At 32.1% G+C, this 24,880-nt stretch overlaps 2 protein-coding genes across 2 annotated transcripts; one reads left to right on the top strand and one right to left on the bottom strand.

Annotated features, from left to right (window-relative positions):
* Positions 1-2,234: 2,234 nt before the first annotated feature.
* LOC139869994 (probable WRKY transcription factor 38) lies at positions 2,235-4,786 on the top strand. The gene is made up of 3 exons (XM_071857851.1): positions 2,235-2,658; positions 4,111-4,212; positions 4,306-4,786. Exons 1-3 carry the CDS (start codon positions 2,324-2,326, stop codon positions 4,784-4,786), a joined length of 918 nt encoding a protein of 305 aa, XP_071713952.1. The 5' UTR covers positions 2,235-2,323.
* Positions 4,787-9,423: 4,637 nt separating this feature from the next.
* On the bottom strand, positions 9,424-11,731 carry LOC139869993 (probable WRKY transcription factor 70). Its single transcript, XM_071857850.1, has 3 exons — positions 11,370-11,731; positions 11,120-11,224; positions 9,424-9,946 (listed from the first exon to the last, which is right to left on the bottom strand). The coding sequence occupies exons 1-3, from the start codon at positions 11,729-11,731 to the stop codon at positions 9,424-9,426; spliced, it is 990 nt and encodes a 329-aa protein (XP_071713951.1).
* Between the last annotated feature and the right edge of the window lie 13,149 nt (positions 11,732-24,880).

Here is a 24,880-nt window from a genome sequence, read left to right as displayed (position 1 = left end):
CAAGCATGATGATCATTCTAGTAATACTGGACTTCGTTATGCTGCTGATATTTTTCATGTGTAATTTAGTATTTGAATATTTTTGGAACATTAAGCAGTTTTATATTAATGAATTGATATATAGTTGGTATGATCATTTTCATTTATATCACTGTGTTCTATATTAGCATGTGTTAATCCATGAATAATTGTTGATTATTCAAAATTTCCATAATCGGTCATGTTATGGGAATAACATGAATTAAGATTAATGTGAAATTTTGGTTATATTCATTGATGATGAATAGTTAACTTGTTGAGACCAAAATTCATATGTATTCATTGATGATGAATATTGGAATGACCCAACCATGAGATGTCACTACATGGATCGTAGTCAGTAGTGAATCTTTTAGTGATTATGTCTTTGTGTCCTTAGACTTGAGATGTACGCCCGTCTTAATGAGTGTAGCATTGTACTTTGATATGGTTAAATGCTGTCCTAAATAAGGCTATTATAAAGGCAATTATTGGGTATAATGTAAAGCTCGTGATAGACACCTGTATGCAATATAGGATTTGTTCCTCTAAAATGTTTGGAGTTAGATACTTTTTGAGCTCCTCGATGAATGAATAAGATATTTGTGTGACCGCACCCAGATGTAATTAAGATGATACTTAATTAATTTGGTGATCTAATTCAGTTCTAAGATCGAGAAACAAAATTGTTAAACAAATGAGAATGACCGATGATCCACATCTCAAGTTTAACTAAAGTATCTGAAATAAAAGGACGAATGACATTTAAAACTTACCATAAACAGTTTCGAGAAACTATCCTCACATGAATTTGGGGACAATGACGTGTTGCTAGACGCTTACCATTGTTTATATAGTTACTTGGTGTTGTACCATGCACAAGTGAGAGTCTATAGGATTAATGTGCAAGGTATAACATATAACTATATGGCCAACTTCATTTGAGCCTTCGGGGTCACACATATATACACCGAGATGTCAAATAAAATATATATATGATGGATATATATTACTCAAGTAACAAAATAGTAAATCGAAATTAATTCATTTACTATTCATATGAATAGTAAATGAAACGAAATTAATTAATTTACTATTCACATGAAAGCAACATGATAGAAATTATTAATTATAAGTTACATAACATACCCCTGGAGTATTTGAGAAATACGACTTTATGATATTACATCCGATATAGAAATCGAATACAATATCCTATCTTTGATTCTTTCAAAAAGTAAAAGATTCACGGGTTAATATAGTGACTATAATTCAATAAAAAAGGTTCACGGGTGTGTTTTTTAAAAAGTACTATATATTCCTCTCTTTTGCAAGTGTGGATTGATATTATTTCATTTTTTGGTCGACACATATAGAGAGAGTGAGAAAGACTTTTAATTTATGTGATAACACTCAAACTTGAATTGAAGTACCTTTTAAGTGACTGATCTCAAATTCAAGCGAAACGGTTTTCAAGTACTCCATTAAAGATTTATTATAATAATTTGATTATTATAATAAATTACTTGAGTTTGGACTAGCATCCATTAGCATTGTCTGAAAGTGTAGTGTGGACTATCCAAAGAGACGGTCATATTTTTGATCGTAGGTTTCTCTCCTTCAATCAGTTTCTTCAAGAAAGGTATATCGTTTACTCACTTTGTGAATTACATATTTTGACAATTATTAGTGGTGTAACTGGATCTTTAGGATCGTTAATTATGTGCATGTTTTATTAAATTTAAATATATTAATATTTAATTTTGTAAATAGTTTATAAAATAATAATTCATTATTATTTTATCTATTCGCTGCGTTAATCTGATTTGGTAAAAGTACACATGATTTTTCAACAAAGAAATGATAACTAATCTTTTGGTGTGATTAATAATATCTTGCTTTTCAAAAAAGAAAAATAAAACTTGATAACTAATACACAATAGTAACTTGATCACCTTTTCATTTTTTATTTTTACAAAATTGGCTATATCGTATTCGGAGCATTTTATTACTCCGTATAACATTACGCTTACGTCAGCCAATGGGGCCGTGGAAACGTCACCTCTTTGAATCGTTTATTTGTGTAAGTTATTACTATTAATTATCAATAATAGATTAATTAATTATAGTACTAAACACTGATGGATATCTAATTTTTTTCCGTATATAAATACTATGAATGAATGTGCTATGTGGATCACACTCCAAATATTCCTAGTTCATACCAAACCTGTTGAACATTACCATATTTGAATCAGTTTATTACTTTATTCTCCGTATTATTTATTTTTAAATAATAATAAATATGGAGTACTGTTATTCAAACTGGCCTGAGAGTTCATCAAGCAACCATAATTTCATTCAAGGCCAAGATCTTACCCATAAGTTCTCTGATTTTTTTTCATCGTCAAACTGTAACGACTTTGGTCAAATATCAAAAAATTTCATCCATAATCAATCGGCGCCTGAAATGTATGACGATGCATTTTCAATCATCAACAACGGTTATAATATTGTCAACCCTGTCCATCAGATCCCGATTCATGATATGTATTCCGATAATAGTTTGAATTGCAGGAGATTGAACGACATCGACAGGCCGGTAAAACCTGTAAAAAATAAAAGAGAGTGCTATAATAGGTATGCCCAAATCTTATAACATAACTATATATATATATATATATATATATATATATATATATATATATATATATATATATATATATATATATATATATATATATATATATATATATATATATTTATATGATGGTTTGTATAGATATTTTCTTTTCGGTACTATATAATATGATGGAATAATGGATAATGGATTTTCTCTTATGATACTCCGCATATATTGTCTCTTATATTATATGTATCATGTATCATTTGATCATTTGATCATTTGATTTATCATTTTTTATTGTATATATCTGTTTATCGAATTCGATCTAAACATACCAAAGGTAAGATTACCAAGTACTATACTATGTTTATTAGTCTAAGTTCAAGTGTTCGTGAAGTACTAGTATTGGAAAGTTAAGGATTATCTGTTAAAGCAAATTGAGATATCTTTGAATATAATTAAAGCTAGAAGTGTGATTTTGCTGACTTGACTTTTTACAATGCTATTTTAGACTTCATAAAAAAAAAAAAATACTTAAATATACTTAAAATTTTTAACAACATACGGAGTATATGACTTAAAATTGAGATTTTGCTGACTTAACATTTTTTTTTTTTTTTTTTTTTTGAAAGGCAAGTAAAAACTTTATTAAAACTCGAGTTACAAGTTGGAACCATAAGTGTATGGAACCAAGCATCACGAAGCTAAACATCACGAAACTATACAGAAACTAATTACCTCCTAAGCCTTACAAACTCAAGCATAAAGCATTTTGTAATGCTATCTAAAGTTCATTAGAAATATTTACTTATTAAATACTTATGATTTTTAACAATATATATATATATATATATATATATATATATATATATATATATATATATATACACACGATACTCCTTTATATGATTTAAATTTATGTATGTATGTATGTATGTATGTATGTATGTATCTGTGTGTGTGCGCGCACAATATATATAAGCCATTCAACAACAAACTTAATTGTCTCTTATCCACAAGCTAGCTATTTGCCCTAGGCCATTGCAAGTTGCTAACTGCATAGTATTATAAGAAAGAGTTGCTAATTAGTTATATGTAAGTATGTAAATCTTAGGCTTTCAAGGACAGTCTTCTCCATAAGTTTTGTCCTAGTTAACAAATGGTGAGTTGCAAGTGGCTAAATACAGAGTATTATAGTAACAAGTTGCAAGTTTCTAATTACTTAGATATAATTATGTATGTATGTACGTATGTATGTATTTAATGTCAGGCATTCATTAACAAACTTGTCTATCTTTTGTATAAACTTTTTGCCCTAAATACAGATTATTCAAGGAACTAGTTGCAATTAAGTTGCAAATTAAATATGATTAGAACAGGTTCAAGTTGCAAAACATGGTTTAATTAAGTTGCAAGTTGCTCATTGACATCTATTAATAATAGTTATTGTTTTTGAACATATGTAGAAAAAGGTCATGGACATCTACAAAAGTAACTCGATCAACTGATGATGGACATGAATGGAGAAAATATGGTCAAAAAGAGATCCTCAATGCAAAACACAAAAGGTTATTATTTAATTTAATTTAATCATTAAATTAGGCAAACTACTAAACACAATTTTTAGTTCTCAATTACTATTTTGTTATATTCATGTGTAGGAACTATTATAGGTGTATTTACAAAATTGATCAAGGGTGTCAAGCAACCAAACAAGTTCAAAAGATTGAAGATGAACCGGCAACTTATAAGATTACCTACCATCAACACCACATTTGCAAGAATTTAAGAAGCCCACAAATCATTCTAGAGTCCTCGGACGATATTAACGATACATCGATTCTTCTTAGTTTCGAATCGAATGAGATCATTGAAAATAATAAACAAGTTGACCCTCATCATTCTCAATCAGTAAAACTTGAAGAACACAATAAAGGCTCTTCTTCCCTAGAGTCGACACACAACCAATCGTTATCATTTGATTATTCGTCGCAAGATATTACTACATTAGATCCGCCGGGACACGAGAACTTGATTTTAACTTGGATCCATTCCCCAATATATGAAATCGACCATATATTTGATCAGACTGATGATTTCAATGAGATCCCATTTGATAATTATAATTATCCATATTATTAGCTGACCAATTAAATAGTTTACTACAAATTGCATAAATTAAAATGTTATAAATGTATGTAATCATTTTTGCTAAATTTGTACCAATGGTGTTATTTCTTTCAATCAAAGAGTGCATGCATTTTACTTTCGCACATTATATCAAAATTACATTCTGTTCGGTGATCATGCATCTACGATCAATGGTACTCAAACACGATGTTTCGATCGATGTAGTCATCAAAACAAGTTGGTGGATTATGTGGAATTAAACATCAAAATGCACAAAAAAGAAAGGTTAACTGTAGAAAATGCATTGAACGTGCCTACTATACCTGAAGTTGCATCGTGTGTATTCAATGTAAAATGTTAGTCCATATTTGTAATCTCTTGTTCTATTTGTTCTATAAGTTCACAGTAATTGAACTATGAACACCAGACTCTCACTCAAACAATAAATAAGAATTATAATAACAAGAATTGAGAGAACACGATATGAAATATATGTTTTATAATATTGATCGTGCCAAAAGATGCATTGAATGAAAAGCACACGTCCCTATTTATACAGATCAAAACCAAATCTGGAGATTTGATTTCTAAAACTACTTAGCTATAAATATGGAAAAGATAAACTAAAAACAAACCAAATTTGCTAATAACTAGGAAGTCAAGTCTGGAGATAAAATCAAATCTTCAAAACAAATCTTCTTAATTAACAAGCATATCTCCAGAATATTCTATGGCTTTTGCTTCAAGAAATCTTCAAACGTTTACTCCAGCAATTCCAGAGTCTGTAACTTCAGACTCTAAATCTCCAGACTCTAAAATCTGCAAAATGCTTTTGACTCATCAGATTAATATTTTCATTTTCCCAACATGTTCTTATACGTTTATTTTAGTCATATATTGTCCGACATTGTAATATTGTACGTTGACTATTGAATGTTGGTTTATAATCGTGAATGTTGAAATCAATAGTTAAACTGACCACACAGTCGATAGATTGGTGTAGGTCGGTGTAAGTTGATCATCGGTCTGCTATATGAGACAGTCGACCAACTGACAGAAACAGTCGACCAACTGACAGAGTCAGTCGACCGACTGTTGCTGTAGAGTGTAGACTGTATATATATACGGGCTTAGGGTTACTTTGTCATGTTACACACTATATACAACCCTAAGTCCGTCTTGTCAATCTGCATTCGTCCCAAACCATTTACCTACCGAATTGATACTTGAAACAGATTCCTAGAGCTTCGATTATCATTTTCTATGAAGCAACTAGATCCAAAACATCATGAAAAACAATGAATCAACTTGTTCATCTCGAGTTGTTCAAACGACTTGATCATCTCCATTCATTGTTTTTCGTGATGTTTTGGATTTAGTTGCTTCACAAAAAATGATAATAAAGCACTAGAAATCTGTTTCAAGTCTCAATTTGAAGTAATTCGTGATTTTAGATTTTGTGTTTATTGAATATTACCTTAATTTTAAAAAAATTGAACACGCAATCATTTTTGTGATCAAAAATCAATTTGCAATCCTTTTTGAGCTTAGTCAAATTGGGGATTACCTTGATTGTCAAATTGGGTAACTTAGGTTAACCTTTCGGGCCATTTGCCCTATTATTAATTATTGAATAAGCTCACCTTCAATATAATCAAATGATAAAGGTGTAAAGTCACATCAAAAGAAAGTAAAGTCTTCCGCTAAGACACAATTTTCTGGCTTATGTCAGACATTTTAGTCCAGAACGACTGAAGGAGTTTCGAAAAACCTTGAAAAAGAACCCTGCATATCTGCTAGAAATCCTTTTGACAAATCACATCAAAAACAAGATGTGGCTGAGCCTCACCATCAAACAAGGCGTGGAGATCAGACTTAACTTAATGAGAGAGATCTGTCTCATCCAATGGAGAGGCAATATGACACTTCTTTGGTAAATTTATCAGACCTCCGGAAGGATGATCTCCTTAACGATTAATCAGAATTTAAGCCTGACCACACACACTCCTCAGAGAGTGTAACAACTGAAAGAGATTTGTCACCTCATGACATATCAATGATTTAACATCTTCCTACATTACTTTGATTTCTACCGACACTACGGTGTTAGGTACAGTTGGAAGGCTTGGTATGACCACGAGCGGCAAAGTCGCACAAAAGTCCCATTATACTTTAATCATGGAGGCGGATAGCTTACTAACACTGGATGAAACTTCGGTTATCAGTCATCCTCACCATCCGCTAAGGTAACTCCCGGACCAACCAATACCAGTGAGGTTCCCAAATTCGGTAAATGTTTTATTAAAGAAAACTTTCCTAGTGTAACAACTGGCATGAACATTTTAAATCTGTTTAGTGTAACAATTAGCTTAACCTTTACAAACCCAAAAACGTTCTCTGAAGATCCTGTTTTTCATGAGGATCAAATTTTTATGACATAAATTCCCGTGTCTTGTCCATCTTACCTCTTTTTACACGAGGTGATTTTGTTAGGACTTGATACTTGTACCGTGCCGCAAACCTAAAACTAAGGTTTTGCTGTGAATGACACATTTCATTACCCCAACCTCCACCACCTATAATTAACCCAAAAACCCGTCGTCACGACGACTCAAACAACTTCATCGACATTGCTAGGATCTTCAATGCCATCCTCCTCCGATGTACCGCTTCTTTTCTTCAAAGACATTGAAAATGTTCTTTACTAACGTGCATTGGTTCGAGACTTAGCAAACACATGATAAGAACGATGTTGGTACATCTAACACGTCTGGAGGAGATGGTCACAGAGTTAATCAGTACGATGCATATTTAGATTTTCACACATTGTCACTTTGTCATTGTAATTGTATCAACTCAAGTTCATGATGTATTCGTTTCACAAACACATCCTAAGGGGGAGAAAAGCAAATGTTAATACTAATTCTAGAAGTGATTTCATGAGCTCAAACTAAGTCTCCCTCAAATACCAAAGGCCAACACCAAATCAGGATCTTCATCAAGAGCATTCAAGATCTTCATCAAGAAATTTCAAAGCCTACCAATTATACAAGCTTCCGCACCAACATTTTGAAGATCTTATCAAGTCAATAACATTCAAAGGAACAAACCATTGTCCAATCAATGGGGAACAAGAGAATGCAATGATTAAGGGGGAGCAAGAGAAAATCACACATCTCAAGCTTCGTATCACAAAGACCTCTCTCTCATCAACAAGACAAGAAAATACAACCTCTTAATTACTCAAGATAGCACACTAAGAGACGAAAGATTAAGAGAATCACAAAAAGAAGAAGATTCTCAACTTGACTCAAATCATCCAGATACCATTTTCACAAAGACAAAAGGTTACTTCCAAAAGAAGAAGTTATCAACAAATTCATCAACACTTAAACTTTACAACATCAACATCAAAGGTTCACAATTTTTGAGAGTTTCAAAAGAAGAATTCTCATCAAATTTTCAAGATGATCATCACTACCATTTCAACTTTTAAAATCAACTAATTTCAAGAAGAATAAGACCTCTTAATCTTACAAAAGTTTCAACAAGTATTCTCTTCAAAAGGATCAAAGTCGAGAGAGTACCATGTACAAATCACATCTAAGAGGGAGATTGTTAAGTCCAACTTAAGTCTAGATACAATTTGTACAAGCTTTTCATGTAATTCACACTATTAAGTCCTAGAGTATAAATACTCTCACTAGCTTAACCATTAAGCTAACCTTTGCCACATTCCCTCACTTGTTCACTCTCCCTTACACCTTAGAAACACATTCAACCTAAAACTCTCTCAACATAAACTTGTATCCTTGATCTAAATGCAATTGTGATTAGATGTTGTTCATGATTATGTGTTCTATATTCATCATTATCTGCTTCTGATCTTCATCTCTATCTGTTACATACATATATACATACAGCATATACATATACATTAAGATATCACTGTTTCATCATCATATTGCACTCTTGCACGAATTCGATCTTGTTTATATAGAATTACAACGTAGTACATAATACTTAAAATTTTAATATTTATTATTAATTAATAGTAATACTAATAAATTATTTATTAATTAATTATTACTCTAACTGTTTCACTACAAGTGTCTACTGTTGACTTTTTAAAGTCTTTAATTGTCAACTTTGACTGTAAATACTTTTATTTATGTTATATAATATATGATAAAATATATATAAAAGAATTGAGTTTTAAATGCGGATTCTTTTATAAGTATTTCATCAAATATTATATAATACAAATAAAAAATATTTACACTCAAAGTTGACAAAAAAGACTATGAAAAATCAACATATGACACTGGGCGTAGGACGGAGTGAGTAATGATATATTTAATAATATTAATAACAAATTAATTTTTATTGTATTATCGAATTTAATAAACGTTTAGTTAATAGTGTAAAAAATATGATGACTTTTAAAATTATTTTCAAATACAGGTTATATGTTAATTATTATTTATTATTTTACTGCTCAATTGAACACTTAATTCGTATTTAATTTATGACAACTAATTTGAGAAATACAAAAAAATTGAAATTCAATGTGCGAGCTTCGTGCATCGTGTTTTATCAATTAATTAAAAAATATATATATTACACTTGAGAAATTAAAAATAGTCCCACTAAAAGCAAAGCTCGTAAGGAAAATCATTATAATCATCCCTTTGAAACATATGATTCATCTCATGATCACTATTGGTACTAGCCCCCATATACGAATATGCCTCTGTGGATATCATGTTCATGTGATCTAATATTGATGGTGTCATGGATATTTGTGTTAATGGACTATTTGAAACAAAGGTGTTCGAATCCCATATTGGGTAGCTCTTAGAAGAAACTTGTGCATTGTGTCGCGAATTACACATTGTTTTTTGTTCATGTTTTATGGGACGATAATTAGGTTGATTGATCACTTGTTTCTTTTCTACGAACTGATCCGTTGTCCCGAAGCTAAGAAGGATTGAGGTATCTCTAGGATTAGGTAATGAATCCAAAATGATTGTGGGTTCCCTCTGAAGATTTTTGCAAGTATGGTTTTCGGAGTAGGTCGTTTTAAACTGTGGCGGATATTCTTGAATCTGTTGGACTTGTTTCATTGCTTCGCACCCTTGATCAAACTTATAAGTACATCTATAGTAGCACCTACATATGATCAAAACATGTATATTAGATTTAGATTAATTAGTAAGATATACTCCCTCCATCCTATAATTATTGTCCATTGAACTTTTTATTGAATTTAAGATATATATGCGTGTCTAATTTGCTCCTCATTTATATCGTTTTTTGTTTGATTTAAAATATACAAACGAATTTTTTAATTTGTCCTTCATTTATGGTGTTTTTTGTTTGATTTAAGATATATAAGCGAATTGTCTAGTTAGCCCCTCAATTATTGCGCTATTTTAATTAAAAAAAATTGTTATAAAGAGTAATTAATATATTAATTGCAATTTTAGATATCACATTTCCAATAATAAAAAGGCTATTATCAAAACTTTAATGATAACTAGTTGTTATTTTGAGTAAGGACAATATGTTTGAGATAAATAAAAATAGTAAAGTAGACAATTTTTGAATAATACTTTTAACTAGTTTACAAACCTTCACTTCGCGGCGTGAGTTCGTTTTTTAATGTATTTTATTGCGTTTAGTTTGTAAAATTATTTCGTGGCTAATGGTGATGTCGTTGAAGCGCAACTCGAGTCGAACTAAAAGGTATAATCAGTGAAAGATTTAAAAGTTATTTAAATTAACAATATATGTGCATCTCCGCATTTCGCTATGGAATTGTCGACTTTTAAAAATATAAAGCAGAATCAACGTGTATGAATAGTAACTCAAATATTTAACGTTTTTTAAAAAACGTCTGTTTTGCGTATAGTTAGTGACATTGTGTTCCTAAAATTATTTCGAGTTTAACAATGGTGCCGGAAAAATTTAACTCGTTGCGAGCGAGAAGAGACGTCCCGTTGAATATTTGAGTGACGTTTATTTAAGATATTTTATGAAAATATGTATTTGACACATTACCCCTGGGGGTCGATTTTAATATTTGAAAAAAATGTGGAGTTTTTTTGGAAAATAAAAAAGTGGAAGAAAAAAAAGGTAAACAGGTGAAAGGATGAAAACAACCGGTACTTTTAATAGTTTTTGTCTATTGTCTAATAGTTAATATAGTAATATACAAACAAATGTATGTATGTACGTGGAAAGCCTATCTTGTTTCATTTAGTTACATAATTGTCAATTTAAGGCTTTTCTTTTTAGTATTTAAAAATGAAATTTGTGTCTTTAGATTAGAAAAAATGACACCTTTGATGTTCGGAATTTTGAATATGTTTTTGACCATATTTTCTCCATGCATGTCCATCGTCAACCAAAAAAGAAGCTACTTCTGTTGATGTCCATGAGTTTTTCCTGCATGTCTCCAAATATATGAACCATTAATTAGCAACTAAATATAAAATTCTCAAAATGTAGACATATATTATAGTAAAATAAGATAATGCTTTGTTGGGTTCTAACATGAAATATCCTTTTTTTTTCCTTTACAAAAACGTACCTTCGTTTATAGCATCCCCTTTTAACTTTCGTTGTTGTTACGGAAGTCTTTAAATTACTTTCATTCGAACTTTTTGATTTATGGTCATCAGAACTACACGGCGAGTGCAACTCACTTGTCGCAAATTGAAACGAATTGTTATTAGAACTACAAGAACTCATGATCGAGAGAGTATTCTCGAACATTTGTTGGATTTGAACCACTAGATCATCTTGTGCGGTGGTGGAGTTAGACTCGATCATAATCCTCGGCATCCAAATCATCTCGCGAAGAATATCCATTAATTCTTGACCTTGTGTGAGCGCTTGCATAGCTTGAGTTCTGTTACTTGGTAAACTCTCCGGCCAACTTGTATACTCCATAACAATAATTGGTGGTTTGATTAAGTCTTTGAGATATGATTATTAAAAGTACAACGCCATTCACTATCTCTTTCTATTTATAAATGAAAATTTTGGAAAGAAAAAGGACGTTCTATTAAAATAGTATAAGTGAAAAAGGTAAGTGACAAGAACCAACAAAAATATTTTTAAAATAGAAACTTCTTTGTTTTTATAGGATTGATAATAATAATTATGCTCACGCGCCAGAGTGTTAAAATTGAAACTTCTTTAAGGTGCAATTTCTTTTTTGGCACAGAATCGAGTTCGAGTAAAAAACTTTGTTGGATTAAATGGAATAATCTCTTACTCCCTTACAAAATGTACAGGTTAAATATCGTGTCTCTTAATGCTAAAAATGTGTCCTTGTTGAGTTAATGATGGTGGCGTTTCAAGACTGACCACAACTCATTTTGAGTTAAAATTATCTCAAATATTTATGGGTCGGGGGTGGGTTGGGTACTTCTAATAATCTCGGTTGGTGTCTTGGTAGTTCTACATGGAAGTCCATAATCAAAGCAGGCAGAACAATTGATGGCTTCGCAATCAGGTTTACAAACTCATTCACAAAAGAAGTAAGGAATGACAGCTCAACCAAATTTTGGCTCGATCAGTGGAATGGCTTCGGTACCCTAAGGGATTCGTTAACCATGTTATTTGGCCTATATGCGGATCAACAAGCTAAAGTAAGTGATAGAATCTCACATTTGGAGGGCAGTAGACATTTCATGTGGAATTAGATTAGGGACCTGCGAGGTCAAGTAACAAATGATTTCGCTGACCTGGACGCGCTTATGTCACCAGTTCAACTCATCAGTTCGTCTTTCAATAATTGGAAATGGTCGCTAGATGCTACTGGTATTTTCACAACGAAGGCTCTTTCAAAAAATTATTGATGAGAAAAAGCTTGGAGGCATCAGTTCGTCTTTCAATACATCTGTCCCGCAAAAGATCGGTATCTTCATTTGGAGGGCAAAACAACAAAGGCTGGTGGTTCGTTCTGAACTTGACAATCGAGGTATTGACTTAGAGTCTATACTTTGTCCATTATGTGGAGATGAAACCGAAATGGTGGAACATTTTTTAGTTAAAGGCAAGAAAGTGGCAACTATATGTCTATATGGAACCCAATGTTAAAATGGTAGAACCTCCCGTTGGTTAGTATTCAATCGCCAGAAGCAATTTTCGACATTTCTCCTTGCTTATCTTCTTCAAAATGTGGAAATACAATTTGGGAGGCATCAAAATGGGTCTGCTGCTATCTTTAAAGGAAGGGTAGAAATGATATGGTCTTTAGGAACATCAAATGGAACCCTTTATCATCTTATCCAAGATTCAATCATCGTCGTTTGAGTGGATCTTAAATCGTCTCAAGAAGGTCTCTATAGAGTAGAGTCAATGGTTTATCAACACGAGGTTTTATTTAGCTTCTTCCTATAATGGAGCAGGGATTGGCTAGTATTATTCTAGATATACAATTTCTCAGTGTTATATTTAGGTTTTGTATAAAGTATAGTTTTATTTCCTCGTTTCTTAGGCGTTCTTGTTGAGTATATCGTCCCACATCGGCCTTGGGTAAAAATATTGTAGTGCTTATAATAGCTTGGGTTCCTCATCTCCTTGAGTTAACTTTTGGGGTTGAATTGGGCTCAAGTCTATTATATCCGCATGGTATCAGAGCTAACGGTTGTTGATGTTGGGACCACACTCGGTCATTGATGTTGGGACCGCGCCCGCAATAATAGACTTGAGCCTAATTCAACCCCAAAAGTTAACTCAAGGGGATGAGGAACTCAAGCTATTATAAGCACCACAATGTTTTTACCCAAGGCCGATGTGGGATGATTTACTCAACACGCCCCCTCACACGAGGTGCAGATTATTGCGGGCGCGGTCCCAACATCAATGACCGAGTGTGGTCCCAACATTAACAACCGTTAGCTCTGATACCATGCGGAAATAATAGACTTGAGCCCAATTCAACCCCAAAAGTTAACTCAAGGAGATGAGGAACCCAAACTATTATAAGCACTACAATATTTTTACCCAAGGCCGATGTGGGATGATATACTCAACACGCCCCCTCACACGAGGCGCAGATTACTGCAGGCACGGTCCCAACATCAATGACCGGGCGTGGTCCCAACATCTATAACCGTAGCTCTGATACCATGTGAAATAATAGACTTGAGCCCAATTCAACCCCAAAAGTTAACTCAAGGAGATGAGGAACCTAAGCTATTATAAGCACTACAATATTTTTACCCAAGGCCGATGTGGGATGATATACTCAACACGCCCCCTCACACGAGGCACAGATTACTGCGAGCGCAGTCCCAACATCAATGACCGGGCGTGGTCCCAACATCAACAACCGTTAGCTCTGATACCATGCGGAAATCATAGACTTGATTAACTTTTGGGGTTGAATTGGGCTCAAGTCTATTATTTTCGCATGGTATCAGAGCTAACGGTTGTTGATGTTGGTACCACGCCCGGTCATTGATGTTGGGACCGCGCCCGCAGTAATCTGCTCCTCGTGTGAGGGGGGCGTGTTGAGTATATCATCCCACATCGGCCTTGGGTAAAAATATTGTAGTGCTTATAATAGCTTGGGTTCCTCATCTCCTTGAGTTAACTTTTGGGGTTGAATTGGGCTCAAGTCTATTATTTCCGCAGTTCTCACGGTTCGTTAGGTTTCTTCATTTTTTTTTGGTACATTTCTCGTTGTACATTTTTCGGTGTTTTATATAGGTTTTGCTTGCTTAAAAAAAATGATTTATTCAAAGAGTTTAGTAAAGTGTCTTCTATAACACATGGTTTATCTAATTAATTGTTAGTTTTTCAAATAACAGAATTATACGAATACACATATAAAATACGGAGTAGTATTTAATTATTACTTCCGTTTCATATTTATAGTTCAATATTTCATTTTAGATGTTCCAAATTAATAGTCCAGTTTCATAAATATAGGGGAGTTTTATCGCTAATAAAAAATATATTTAATTATAGTAATTATTAATAATTATGAAAAACTGATATTAATTTTTTATTTTTTGTTACAAATTTTAATTTTTAATTTGTAAAAAAATTAGACACATAAGACCACAGATATTGGTGATTGTGACGTGGAGTAGGTGAGGTGCACTTTTTGGGGAAAAACTGTGACTGGGCCATGACATTTTGGGGGGAGTTGTAATGGGGAGCTTTTGTAAGGGCGTTTGTGGGTGATGTGTCAAAATATGATTGGAGGTTGGGTTAAAAAGTGGTGAAAAAGGTAGAAAAGAATTAAAATAAAAAAAAAATTCACAAACGCACATTTTCATGCCCGTGCTTTCTTGACAAACGCCCCAACACAAACGCCCACAAACGCCCCATTCCGGGCGTTTGTGAGGCGTTTATGGGCGGATTCAGGCAACAAACGTCTGCGTTATCTGTGGTCTAAGCATAGTGACGTTCACAGTAGCCGTCCGGTGACGTAAGCATAGTTATTAAAACCACGGTATTAAGTTGACGGATGAGCAAATGACGATTGTAACCCCTAATGGTCGTTTGAAAATTATTTATTCTAATTAAATAAAATTATTAATTATTAAGTAGTACTATTACGCATGTGTGTCTAACCATGTATAAAGTAAATTCAATTATTTTTGTTATAATAATAAAATGTATTGCGATTTAATAATACAAGTTGGGTTTTTTTTAATGGTTTTAATATCTTAATTTATACCATTCGAAAAAAGTAGATAGTAATAAATATCAATGGTAATTAACCTTACTCTCAAATGATTATAACCAAGTTTATCAACATTTTTTTAAAAAAGTGATCATTGATTAAATTGATTGATATTTTACAATGTTATACAGACGTAAGTTATTGCTATTTTGTTTTTGAGTATATACGCACCTAAATTATTGAAATTTATGAGTTGATATAACATTTTGTCATTAAAATGTTTACTTTTGTATAAACAACAGATGAGAAGATACATGGATATATGTATACGTAATACGTAGTCGTTTATATAAAAAAATTGTTACATATATGTATTGCCCCTATGATATGTCAAGTTTTCATTGTTAAAGGGTATCGTGTCATATGATACATGCACTTAATTCTTTACCAAAAAAAAAAAAAAAGATGATACATACTTACATGTCTTCATGACTATTCTTGTAAATTTTATGTTAATTTTAGAAAGTATAGATGTCAAAAAAATATAAATATATCTAGTCATTTATATAACGCTATTAATATTAATATTAATATATATACTAACTACCGTAACCTACCATCAAATCCTATTGGCTAACAAGGCTTAAATTCACTGTTATACTGTTTAACCCTCTATAACCTTCTCGAACTTCCCCAAAAATCCATCCAGCTTGATTTCCCCAACTATGGTATCCATCGCCACCATCTCCATCTCTGCCACTTCCACCACCGTCGCCGTCGCCATCGCCATCACCATCTCCTCCACTTCTCTTCTAACCCTAAAATTGAAAATCCTAAATCCCAAACCAATAGTCATCTTCCAGGTTTTAGGGTTTTGTTTACGCTATTCAGCATAGATGATTCCGAGATTGAAGAAGTAAAATTGTTGTTTGAAACTATTATGAAGAACTACATTATTGGTAGAAACCACTGAATTTTGATCCATCGATCCTTCAGCATCCATCATTAGCATTTGTTCTAATTTTGCTTCCAAAGGTATAACTTTTGTAACATCCTCCGATCGGGCCTAGATGTAAGATGATTTTTTTGTCCTTAGGCATAATGGTGTGGTTAATTATGCTTTTATTTCAATAAAATGTTTGGTGCTATTTTATTATTTGGTTAAGACCAGTATGTGACAAGGGTCACAGAACATGTTCGTTTATTTAGTTTGAACTCCGTTAGGGCAGTCAAATTAAGTACAAAAGTTATTAGATAACTGATAAATACCCGTGTGTGATGGGGTATGTTATTTAACCCACATATATAAGCTTGTGACCAACTCACTTCTTCCATTTTCTAGAAATTTCTCAAACACTCCGTACCTAAACTCACTCTCACACTTGAAACCCTAATTGTGTCAATCTTGTTTTTGGATTTGAAATTGTGTTACAAAGCTTGTTCTTACTGATTTCGTGATTATCTCAAGGTAACAATCAATGATTTCAGTCTCAAATTGATGGATTTGTGTGGTTTTAAGTTAGGTTTTTATCAAAGTGGGTTTTATGTCAAATTGGTTAATTTTAATGTTGTTTGATGTGTAAGATTTGTGAGTTTAAGTCCCTAAATATTTTCCTAACATGTTGTGTGTGGATTTTGCGTCAAAAACATGTCTAGAAACGAGATTGAGCGATTTTGGTTCGAAACCCCGTCATTTCTACTGCTGCTGCTCGATGAACACAACCGTACGGTTGCAGCTTGCAACCGCACGGGCACATGGTGCAACCGTACGGGTGCATGTGCAACCGTACGGATGCAGTGGTGTTTGAAAGGACCCGTTCATACCGATTATAAACGATTCACAATAGTTGATTTCATTGCAAGGTATTTGGCCTCTATATGATACATTTTACAAACATTGCATTCGTTTTTAAAAGACAAACTTTCTTTACATCGAAAGTTGATGGCATGCATATCATTTCATAATACATCCAACTATAATTAACTTAATAATAATCTTAATGAACTCAACGACTCGGATGCAACATCTTTTGAAATATGTCATGAATGACTCCAAGTAATATCTCTAAAATGAGCAAATGCACAGCGGAAGATTTCTTTCATACCTGAGAATAAACATGCGTTCAAGTGTCAACCAAAAGGTTGGTGAGTTCATAGGTTTATCATAAGCAATAAAATTCATCATTTTGATAGACCACAGAATTTAAATACAGTACACCTATCTCGTGTACAAAACCATTTTTTTCATAATGCTTAGCAGAGTAGGTTCGTATCCTTTTCTCCCCCGTAGGTTGCCTCACGATTTTTAAAATCGTACACATATCTCGTGCACAAACTAATACACTTAACCTGTGTATAAAAATCATTCTCTCGATACATAACATTCATTTCGATTTTATTGCTCAACATGGTAACCGACCTTAACATATAATGCGCATCAATAATATCCCCAAAATAGAACATCTCGTCTGTATAATATATAAACTTTGAAGTACTAAACACCACGCCCACTAGCTCTTCCGTCTAGTGAACATTCTGGGTGGGGGTATTAAATTCGGTAGCTACCTTTAGGATTCGCGTGAATTAGGGCCATACCCAATTCTAATTCTTAGGTTACCAAGCAATAATAATCAGGGGAAAAATATTCACAACAATTAGTGGCAATTATCACGTCCAACTAATTCAATCATAATCCACAGAACTTCTGTCTGCATAATAATTCATTCGAGGAATATTTTGCTTGTGTCTATCTCGTCAAACATTTATAAAAATATTTCATGTATTCTCAGTTCAAATATATTTCAAAAGCATTTAATAAAGCAGTTATAAAAACAGCGCATGTATTCTCAGTCCCAAAAATATAAAGAGTAAAAGGGAGCAAATGAACTCACGATACAATATTTTGTAGCAAAAATATTCATACAACGATACTGAACAATGCAGGGTTGGCCTTGGATTCAAGAACCTATATCATTTGTATATATATTAACACATATAATTGAAGTCGAATAAATTTATGTATTATTATTAATATAACTGTTATTTTATTAATTCATGTGTTTCATTATTAACTTAAATATATTTACTTTATATATTTTAAATAAATGATTTATAAAATATAGTTTTATTAAGTATATTTTTATATAACTAAATTTTATTGAAATAATAATATTAATAGTAATATTGATAATAATAATAATAATAATAATAATAATAATAATAATAATAATAATAATAATAATAATAATAATATAGTTGTAGTAATAATAATCATGGTAAAAGTAATAATAATGATAGTATTAATATTAAGAATGATAAAGAATATTAATAATAAAGTTAATACTAGTATTAATAATGATAAAAATAGTGATAATTTTAATAAAATATTAATTTTAATGATAATAATAATAATAATAAAGTTAATAATAATAAAACTTATCATAACAATAATAACAATAATAATAATAATTAGTAATAATAATAATAATAATAATAATAATAATAATAATAATAATAATAATAATAATAATAATAATAATAATAATAATAATAAAATGTTAGAGAGGCTACCTTAATGTATAAGCCTAAAAAAAATAAATGCCCCTGCCCGAGCTCAAACCCGCGACCTCCTGTTCACCCGACACACTACTAACCATTGCTCCGCTTATTTCGTTCTTGAATTACTTCGCACACTTAATCATTTAACCCGTATAACTCGTTTTACATTTTCTTCTTCATTTCGGCCCAATAATAGAATAATATCTCGACCCAATTAGCTAAACCCAAAAGAATACAATCCTTTTTAACACTTAAGGGAGCCTAGTAATGGATCTAATTAGATTGGTGAGTTTGGTTTTTGGTTCAACAACAAACGAAACGGAGGAGCTGTATTATCTGCCTTTGATTAGCATTCGATTATTTCTTTTCGCCATTATCATCATCATTCTTTTATCATTTATTCCATCATTTAACATCAACCATAAATAATGTGTGTGTTGGTATCGTCGAGCAGGAACCAGAGGATAGAAAGATAGGTTTGTAAGTTGTTAATTCCCATAATCATAGTCTTAGGCTTCACGAGATTATAAAAATGCAACGTCCTTAATTAGTGACTCGTTTTTGTCGGCCTTGGAGTCTGAATTGGTTCAACTTGCAAATTGATAAGGTGCTACAATATTATATTCACAAGTTGGCAAAACCTCCACTAGTGGTATAGCTTGTCATGTGGGTTAAAAGGAAAAACAACATAATTAAAGTATATTTGTAGTGCTAGGCCATAAAGCCAATCGGTTTTGTGGTATAGGTGTCGACCAAAACGGGAAGTAACCAGAAAATAAATGGAGGTATGGTGATTGGTGATATGTGCGTGATGTAACAGAAAAACACGCAGCTTCTGCTGCTGTGACAGAATTTTGAAAAAGAAAGAAGGCACAAGTGGGTTTAAGGTGGAAATGAAAGTGGTTGGTTATAGATATCGATGGTGGTTGTGTTTTTGTAAAACGGGAACGTGTATCAACAATGGGTATTATGTGATGGCTTTAAAGTGGTTATGGTGATGGATTGTGACAGTTTAAAAAAAAAAAAACAACAACAGAATAGGCATTCAAGTTGAAACAGGTAACAATATTTATTGAAACCAAAGGTTCCATCATCAAATAAATTTGAAATATATGACAGATAATTTTCGATCCTTTAGACAAATTGAAACGTGGCTCAACAAAGTTACTTTTAAAAAATATAACAACCTCACTTTGTGTCTCCTCTATGTCGGCCAATAAATCACCCCTTACTCCATATACTTTAATGAAACGAGATGCCTAATGTATGATATATATACTAGTTGTCAACTTTAAATTGTGATCATAATTTCCACCTTCACTTTTCGTTAGTTTTCTTGACAGAAGAATGAAAGAAAATTTAATTAATAGCCGCATGAATTATGTTTTGATAATATAATTTGAACCAAAAACAGTGGTTTAGCATAGCAGCTTGAATAGTAAGGTGGTCGTGGTTGTTTTTGAACAAACAGAAAGCGGCCAAACATGGTGTATGGTGGCGGTGGTTATGGAGTGTGTTTTGTGCTCGATCAAAGGAATTAAACAGAAAGTTAATCATGGTGGTGTGTTCAATAGCAACAGAAAAGAAATCAATTAGCGAGTAGCAGCAGGTTACCTCAACAGTGGAAGAATAGGAACATATGGTTTATTGCTTCAAGCTGTTTTTCAGGTATGTGGTTCTTGGCTGAAGTCATGTTTGTGTGGTGATGGTTTTTTTTTTTTTTTTTTTTTTTTTTTTTTTTTTTTTTTTACAGAAGAGCAGTGTGATGAATGGTTTTATAGCAGTGAAGGGCTCAACATATATATTCGAGCCAAGAAGAACAAACAAAAAAATATAAAGTAGAAAGTGAAGTGTAACGGATTCATACGATATATACAGCACAAGATTCGATTACATATTGTTTCGTAGCGAAGAAGGTGGTCGACAGAGAATCTCGAGCAGGAAGAAGGAAGGACAGGTAATAGTAATAGATAGGGACCTGAAACAGATTCGTACGCTTTAACTGTTATTGACAACTAACAAAATTCGATTGAAATTGTTTTGTAGTGCCATTTGAATCGACAAGAATATCAATCAAGGACAGAAGAAAAAGAAGGAAAAATAAACGATGGTGATGGGCAACTGATTTTGAAATTTTCCTAATAAAATTTGATTCCTCAATGTGTCACATTCAATTAGATTTCAGGGAACAGAATCAAAAGGTTGATTGTAATTCCCATTTGAATTTGGATCTATTTGTTTGATTACTGCTATTACAAAAGATAGGAAACAAAACAGATAAAGTTTGATGGTGATGTTAAACGGAATTGATCCTTTATGTGATTTTGTAATATGTTTTGTTTGAGTAATTGAATGAGTTGTAGTACATATGATTGATCAAAATTGTTGTGTAGTAAATTGGGATGTGGACGTTTAACAATCTCTGACATTAAATTGACAGAAACAACAGCTGAAGAAGAAAAAGAAATAAAACAAAGTATTATTTAATAACTAAAATACTGTATTTAAAATGGTAATAATAGAATCAATAATAAATAATAATAATAATATCAAATTAATACTCATAATAATAATAATAATTATCTTAATAACAAAAATCATATTTATATAATAATAGTAAAAACAATATTAATAATAAATGATAATTAATATATATATCTTAATAATAATAATAACAATAATATTAGTAATATTAATATTGACATAACATTTTATATATATCAAATTTTATATCTAAATTATGTTAAATTAATAATATTCATAATATTGATATTAACGTTGATATTTTTATTTTAATGATAATAATGAAAGTACTAATAACAATATTAATATAATAACTATATTTTAACTTGTCATTTCATATATTAATATTTCAATTTTAATTATGTAATATTATATAACATATATGAATATAATATCATATATTGAATATTTGCTATTTATATATTTTAATATAATTATAACTTGTGAATAGAAATTATACATATATATGTATATATATATATACACACACACACACTTATCTATTTACAATTTATTTGTTCGTGAATCGTTGAGAACAGTTAATGGTCAAATGGATATATGAAACTAGTTTAAAAATTTTGAGATTCAATATTACAGACTTTGCTTATCGTGTCGAAATCATATAAAGATCAAGTTTAAATTTGGTCAGAAATTTCCGGGTCATCACAGTACCTACCCGTTAAAGAAATTTCGTCCTGAAATTTGAATGTGGTCATCATGGCTAACAATAAAAATGTTTTCATGACGAATATGAGTTGATAAATAGAGTTTCATCATTATTGATTAATATAGATAAAGCAATTTGATTATGTGAAGCGTTCGAGTGAAGATGTCACAAAAGAGTGAAATAAGGTAAATAAGTTTCGTCGTAGTCATGATTGAATTTCAGAATTCAAGGAATTTAAAGAAATCTTCTAATCAAAAAGAAAATGTAATCGCACGATTTATTAGTAAACTGTCAGAATTACGGAAGAACAGAAATATCAAGGAAATATTTCCGTGATATGCTTAGAGATTAAGTAGAATGAAAGAGTCGTGTAACATGGCACATGATGATGGTATTGTCTGTGAATCATCATATTCCATTAGAAATTCAGCATGACTTACTGTAATATAGTCACGTTGGATGGGCGTCATTATATTATACTAACTCATGCTTCAATTCCCAACACTTCTCCAGAAATCATTCATAATTTAAACTCAAATTTTATAGAAGGATAGAAACTAAAACAGTTTCTTTTACAATGTAACACAGATAGTACGAAAAGATAAATAATTTCGGCCGAGAATATTTATGAAGATATCTTCAGAAATATCGAGGATATTTATAACGAAAGATACGATGATATCTTAGAATTTAAAAGGGTTAAAGCCAAAAATAGGCTACAAACTTACACAAATGTACCGATGTCGCCCACAAACTCATTTCCGTCCTACTGTTGCCTACAAACTTATAAAAAATGTGCTAATATAAACAAACTACTTTTTTTAACCGTCAACCAAAATGGTTGATACGTGGCTTCTAAGTAGTCATGACACGTCGGTGATACATCGAAACAGAACTGAAAGTATATGGGCGACATCGGAACACAACTAAAAGTATATGGGCGACATCGGGACATATAAAATGAATAAAAAAAGGTAAATAATTAACTTTACCGGTTCAGCAGGTAAACGGTAACAAAATGTTAACATCAGCACATTTTTTATAAGTTTGTAGGCGACAGTAGGACGGAAATGAGTTTGTGGGCGACATCGGTACATTTGTGTAAGTTTGTAGCCTATTTTTTGGCTTTAGCCCAATTTAAAATATCTAGAATCAAAGGATGCTGCAGAACTTTTCCGCAAGGATTGAGAACAAGTAATGAACAAAGTATTCGCTAAAGATTTCAGCAGATCCTGAATCATATGGATTCTGTAAGTACAGATTTTGTGATTTTATCCACAGCCTCCTTCATAGTCTGCTCAATCCGTTTTTCAGTTCCAAAACTGAGCTTTTTCAACACACCATTCTTTATTAAGCTTCTGGTCATTAGGACCATCTATAGCTTTTGCTGCTTCATCAGCACTCTCATACCTGAATCATTGGTTATCAATCCGAGGTGTTTTCAAGAGTTTGAAGGGTTTGAATGAAGATTGTAATTGTCAAGATACAATTGATGTTTAAGATGGAATCAAGTGAATCTTGAATGATACGAATATTTTTCTGGGTTTTTTTTTTTGAATAAAAGTGATGTTCTAGTACAGTTTGAATTCAAAGTATGATTTTGAAAGATGTAGGAATCTAAGAGTGATGCCACTTGTTAAATCTTGGCTTGGATTCTGATCTGTCAAAATCAGAATATGTGATTGAATTTGAATGAAAGAGGTTGTTCTTTGGTGAACGGATACGTATATCTGTGGATGTAAGTAGGTTAATTAATGACTGTTGAATCAGAATTTAAGAATGTACAGTATAACATGTTAATGTGAAATCTAAATATTCCTGGGTATTACCTACCCGTTAAAATATTTTCACCATTAACAGTTTGTACTCAAGAATCTTTGATGTAGAATGATACGTAGAACGAATATATTCGATGTAGAACGGATATGTAGAACGAAGATAAATGGTGTAGAACGTCATGTAGAACAAGATTGTACTTGAGGTACAGATTGTGAGGTTGAGGCTTGTGATGCGGATGTTGAGGCTTGTGTTGTTGGTGGTATTGGTGCTGTTGGTGCTGATGCTAGTGGTGCTGTTAATGTCAGTGATGTTGCTGAAGCTGGTAATTTTTGCACCATAATTTCCAAATTGATCACTCGAGCGCGAAGTTCGTTGACTTCTTATATCACACCGGGATGATTATCGGTTGGGACGAATGGATGAATAAGGTTTAGAATCTAAGTTATGATATAGTCATGGCGAGATACTCTGGAAATGAGACTGAAAATGGTGTTTCAGATAATTTTGCCGGTAAGTGCTTCAGGTTCTTCGCCAAGAGGGGAATGTGGTGGATGAAAGGGATCGCCTTCTTTTCTTCTCTATTGATTAAGTCGACTACGAACCCATCCCCGATTCATCCAGAATTGATGATGGCTGATTGGTTGATCCATTCCGGTCACACTGCTTTCGGAGCTCGAGTGAAAATCCATATCGGAATCTGAGGGACTTGAACTAGTGGCGAGTTCCATTTCGTACGATTGAATAAAGGATTTTTTGATATGAAATGATTCCCGGCTATTGGATGGTATTCTAATTACATAGAATATCAAAAGATTTCGTAGATTATGGAGGAATTTACGGAATAGGTCAGGCAAAGTTTACAATAACAGATACGCTAAGATATAAATTAGCAGATACGCTAAGATATGAATTTTGTCTATACACT

This window comes from Rutidosis leptorrhynchoides, chromosome 10 (assembly GCF_046630445.1).
Source record: "Rutidosis leptorrhynchoides isolate AG116_Rl617_1_P2 chromosome 10, CSIRO_AGI_Rlap_v1, whole genome shotgun sequence".
Taxonomy (NCBI): domain Eukaryota; kingdom Viridiplantae; phylum Streptophyta; class Magnoliopsida; order Asterales; family Asteraceae; genus Rutidosis; species Rutidosis leptorrhynchoides.
The sequence above is the reverse complement of the archived record's forward strand: the minus strand, read 5'-3'. Positions and strand labels throughout refer to the sequence as shown.

What these genes read in the sequence shown, in the direction of transcription:
- LOC139869994 (XM_071857851.1), top strand. Translation starts at nt 2,324, where the DNA reads ATGGAGTACTGTTATTCAAACTGGCCTGAGAGTTCATCAAGCAACCAT. An exon ending in AAAAGAGAGTGCTATAATAG is followed by an intron (nt 2,659 to 4,110) that starts GTATGCCCAAAT and finishes GAACATATGTAG; the next exon opens with AAAAAGGTCATGGACATCTA. An exon ending in CTCAATGCAAAACACAAAAG is followed by an intron (nt 4,213 to 4,305) that starts GTTATTATTTAA and finishes ATTCATGTGTAG; the next exon opens with GAACTATTATAGGTGTATTT.
- LOC139869993 (XM_071857850.1), bottom strand. Translation starts at nt 11,731, where the DNA reads ATGGAGTATACAAGTTGGCCGGAGAGTTTACCAAGTAACAGAACTCAA. An exon ending in AGGGGATGCTATAAACGAAG is followed by an intron (nt 11,225 to 11,369) that starts GTACGTTTTTGT and finishes GGAGACATGCAG; the next exon opens with GAAAAACTCATGGACATCAA. An exon ending in CAAAATTCCGAACATCAAAG is followed by an intron (nt 9,947 to 11,119) that starts GTGTCATTTTTT and finishes GATCATATGTAG; the next exon opens with GTGCTACTATAGATGTACTT.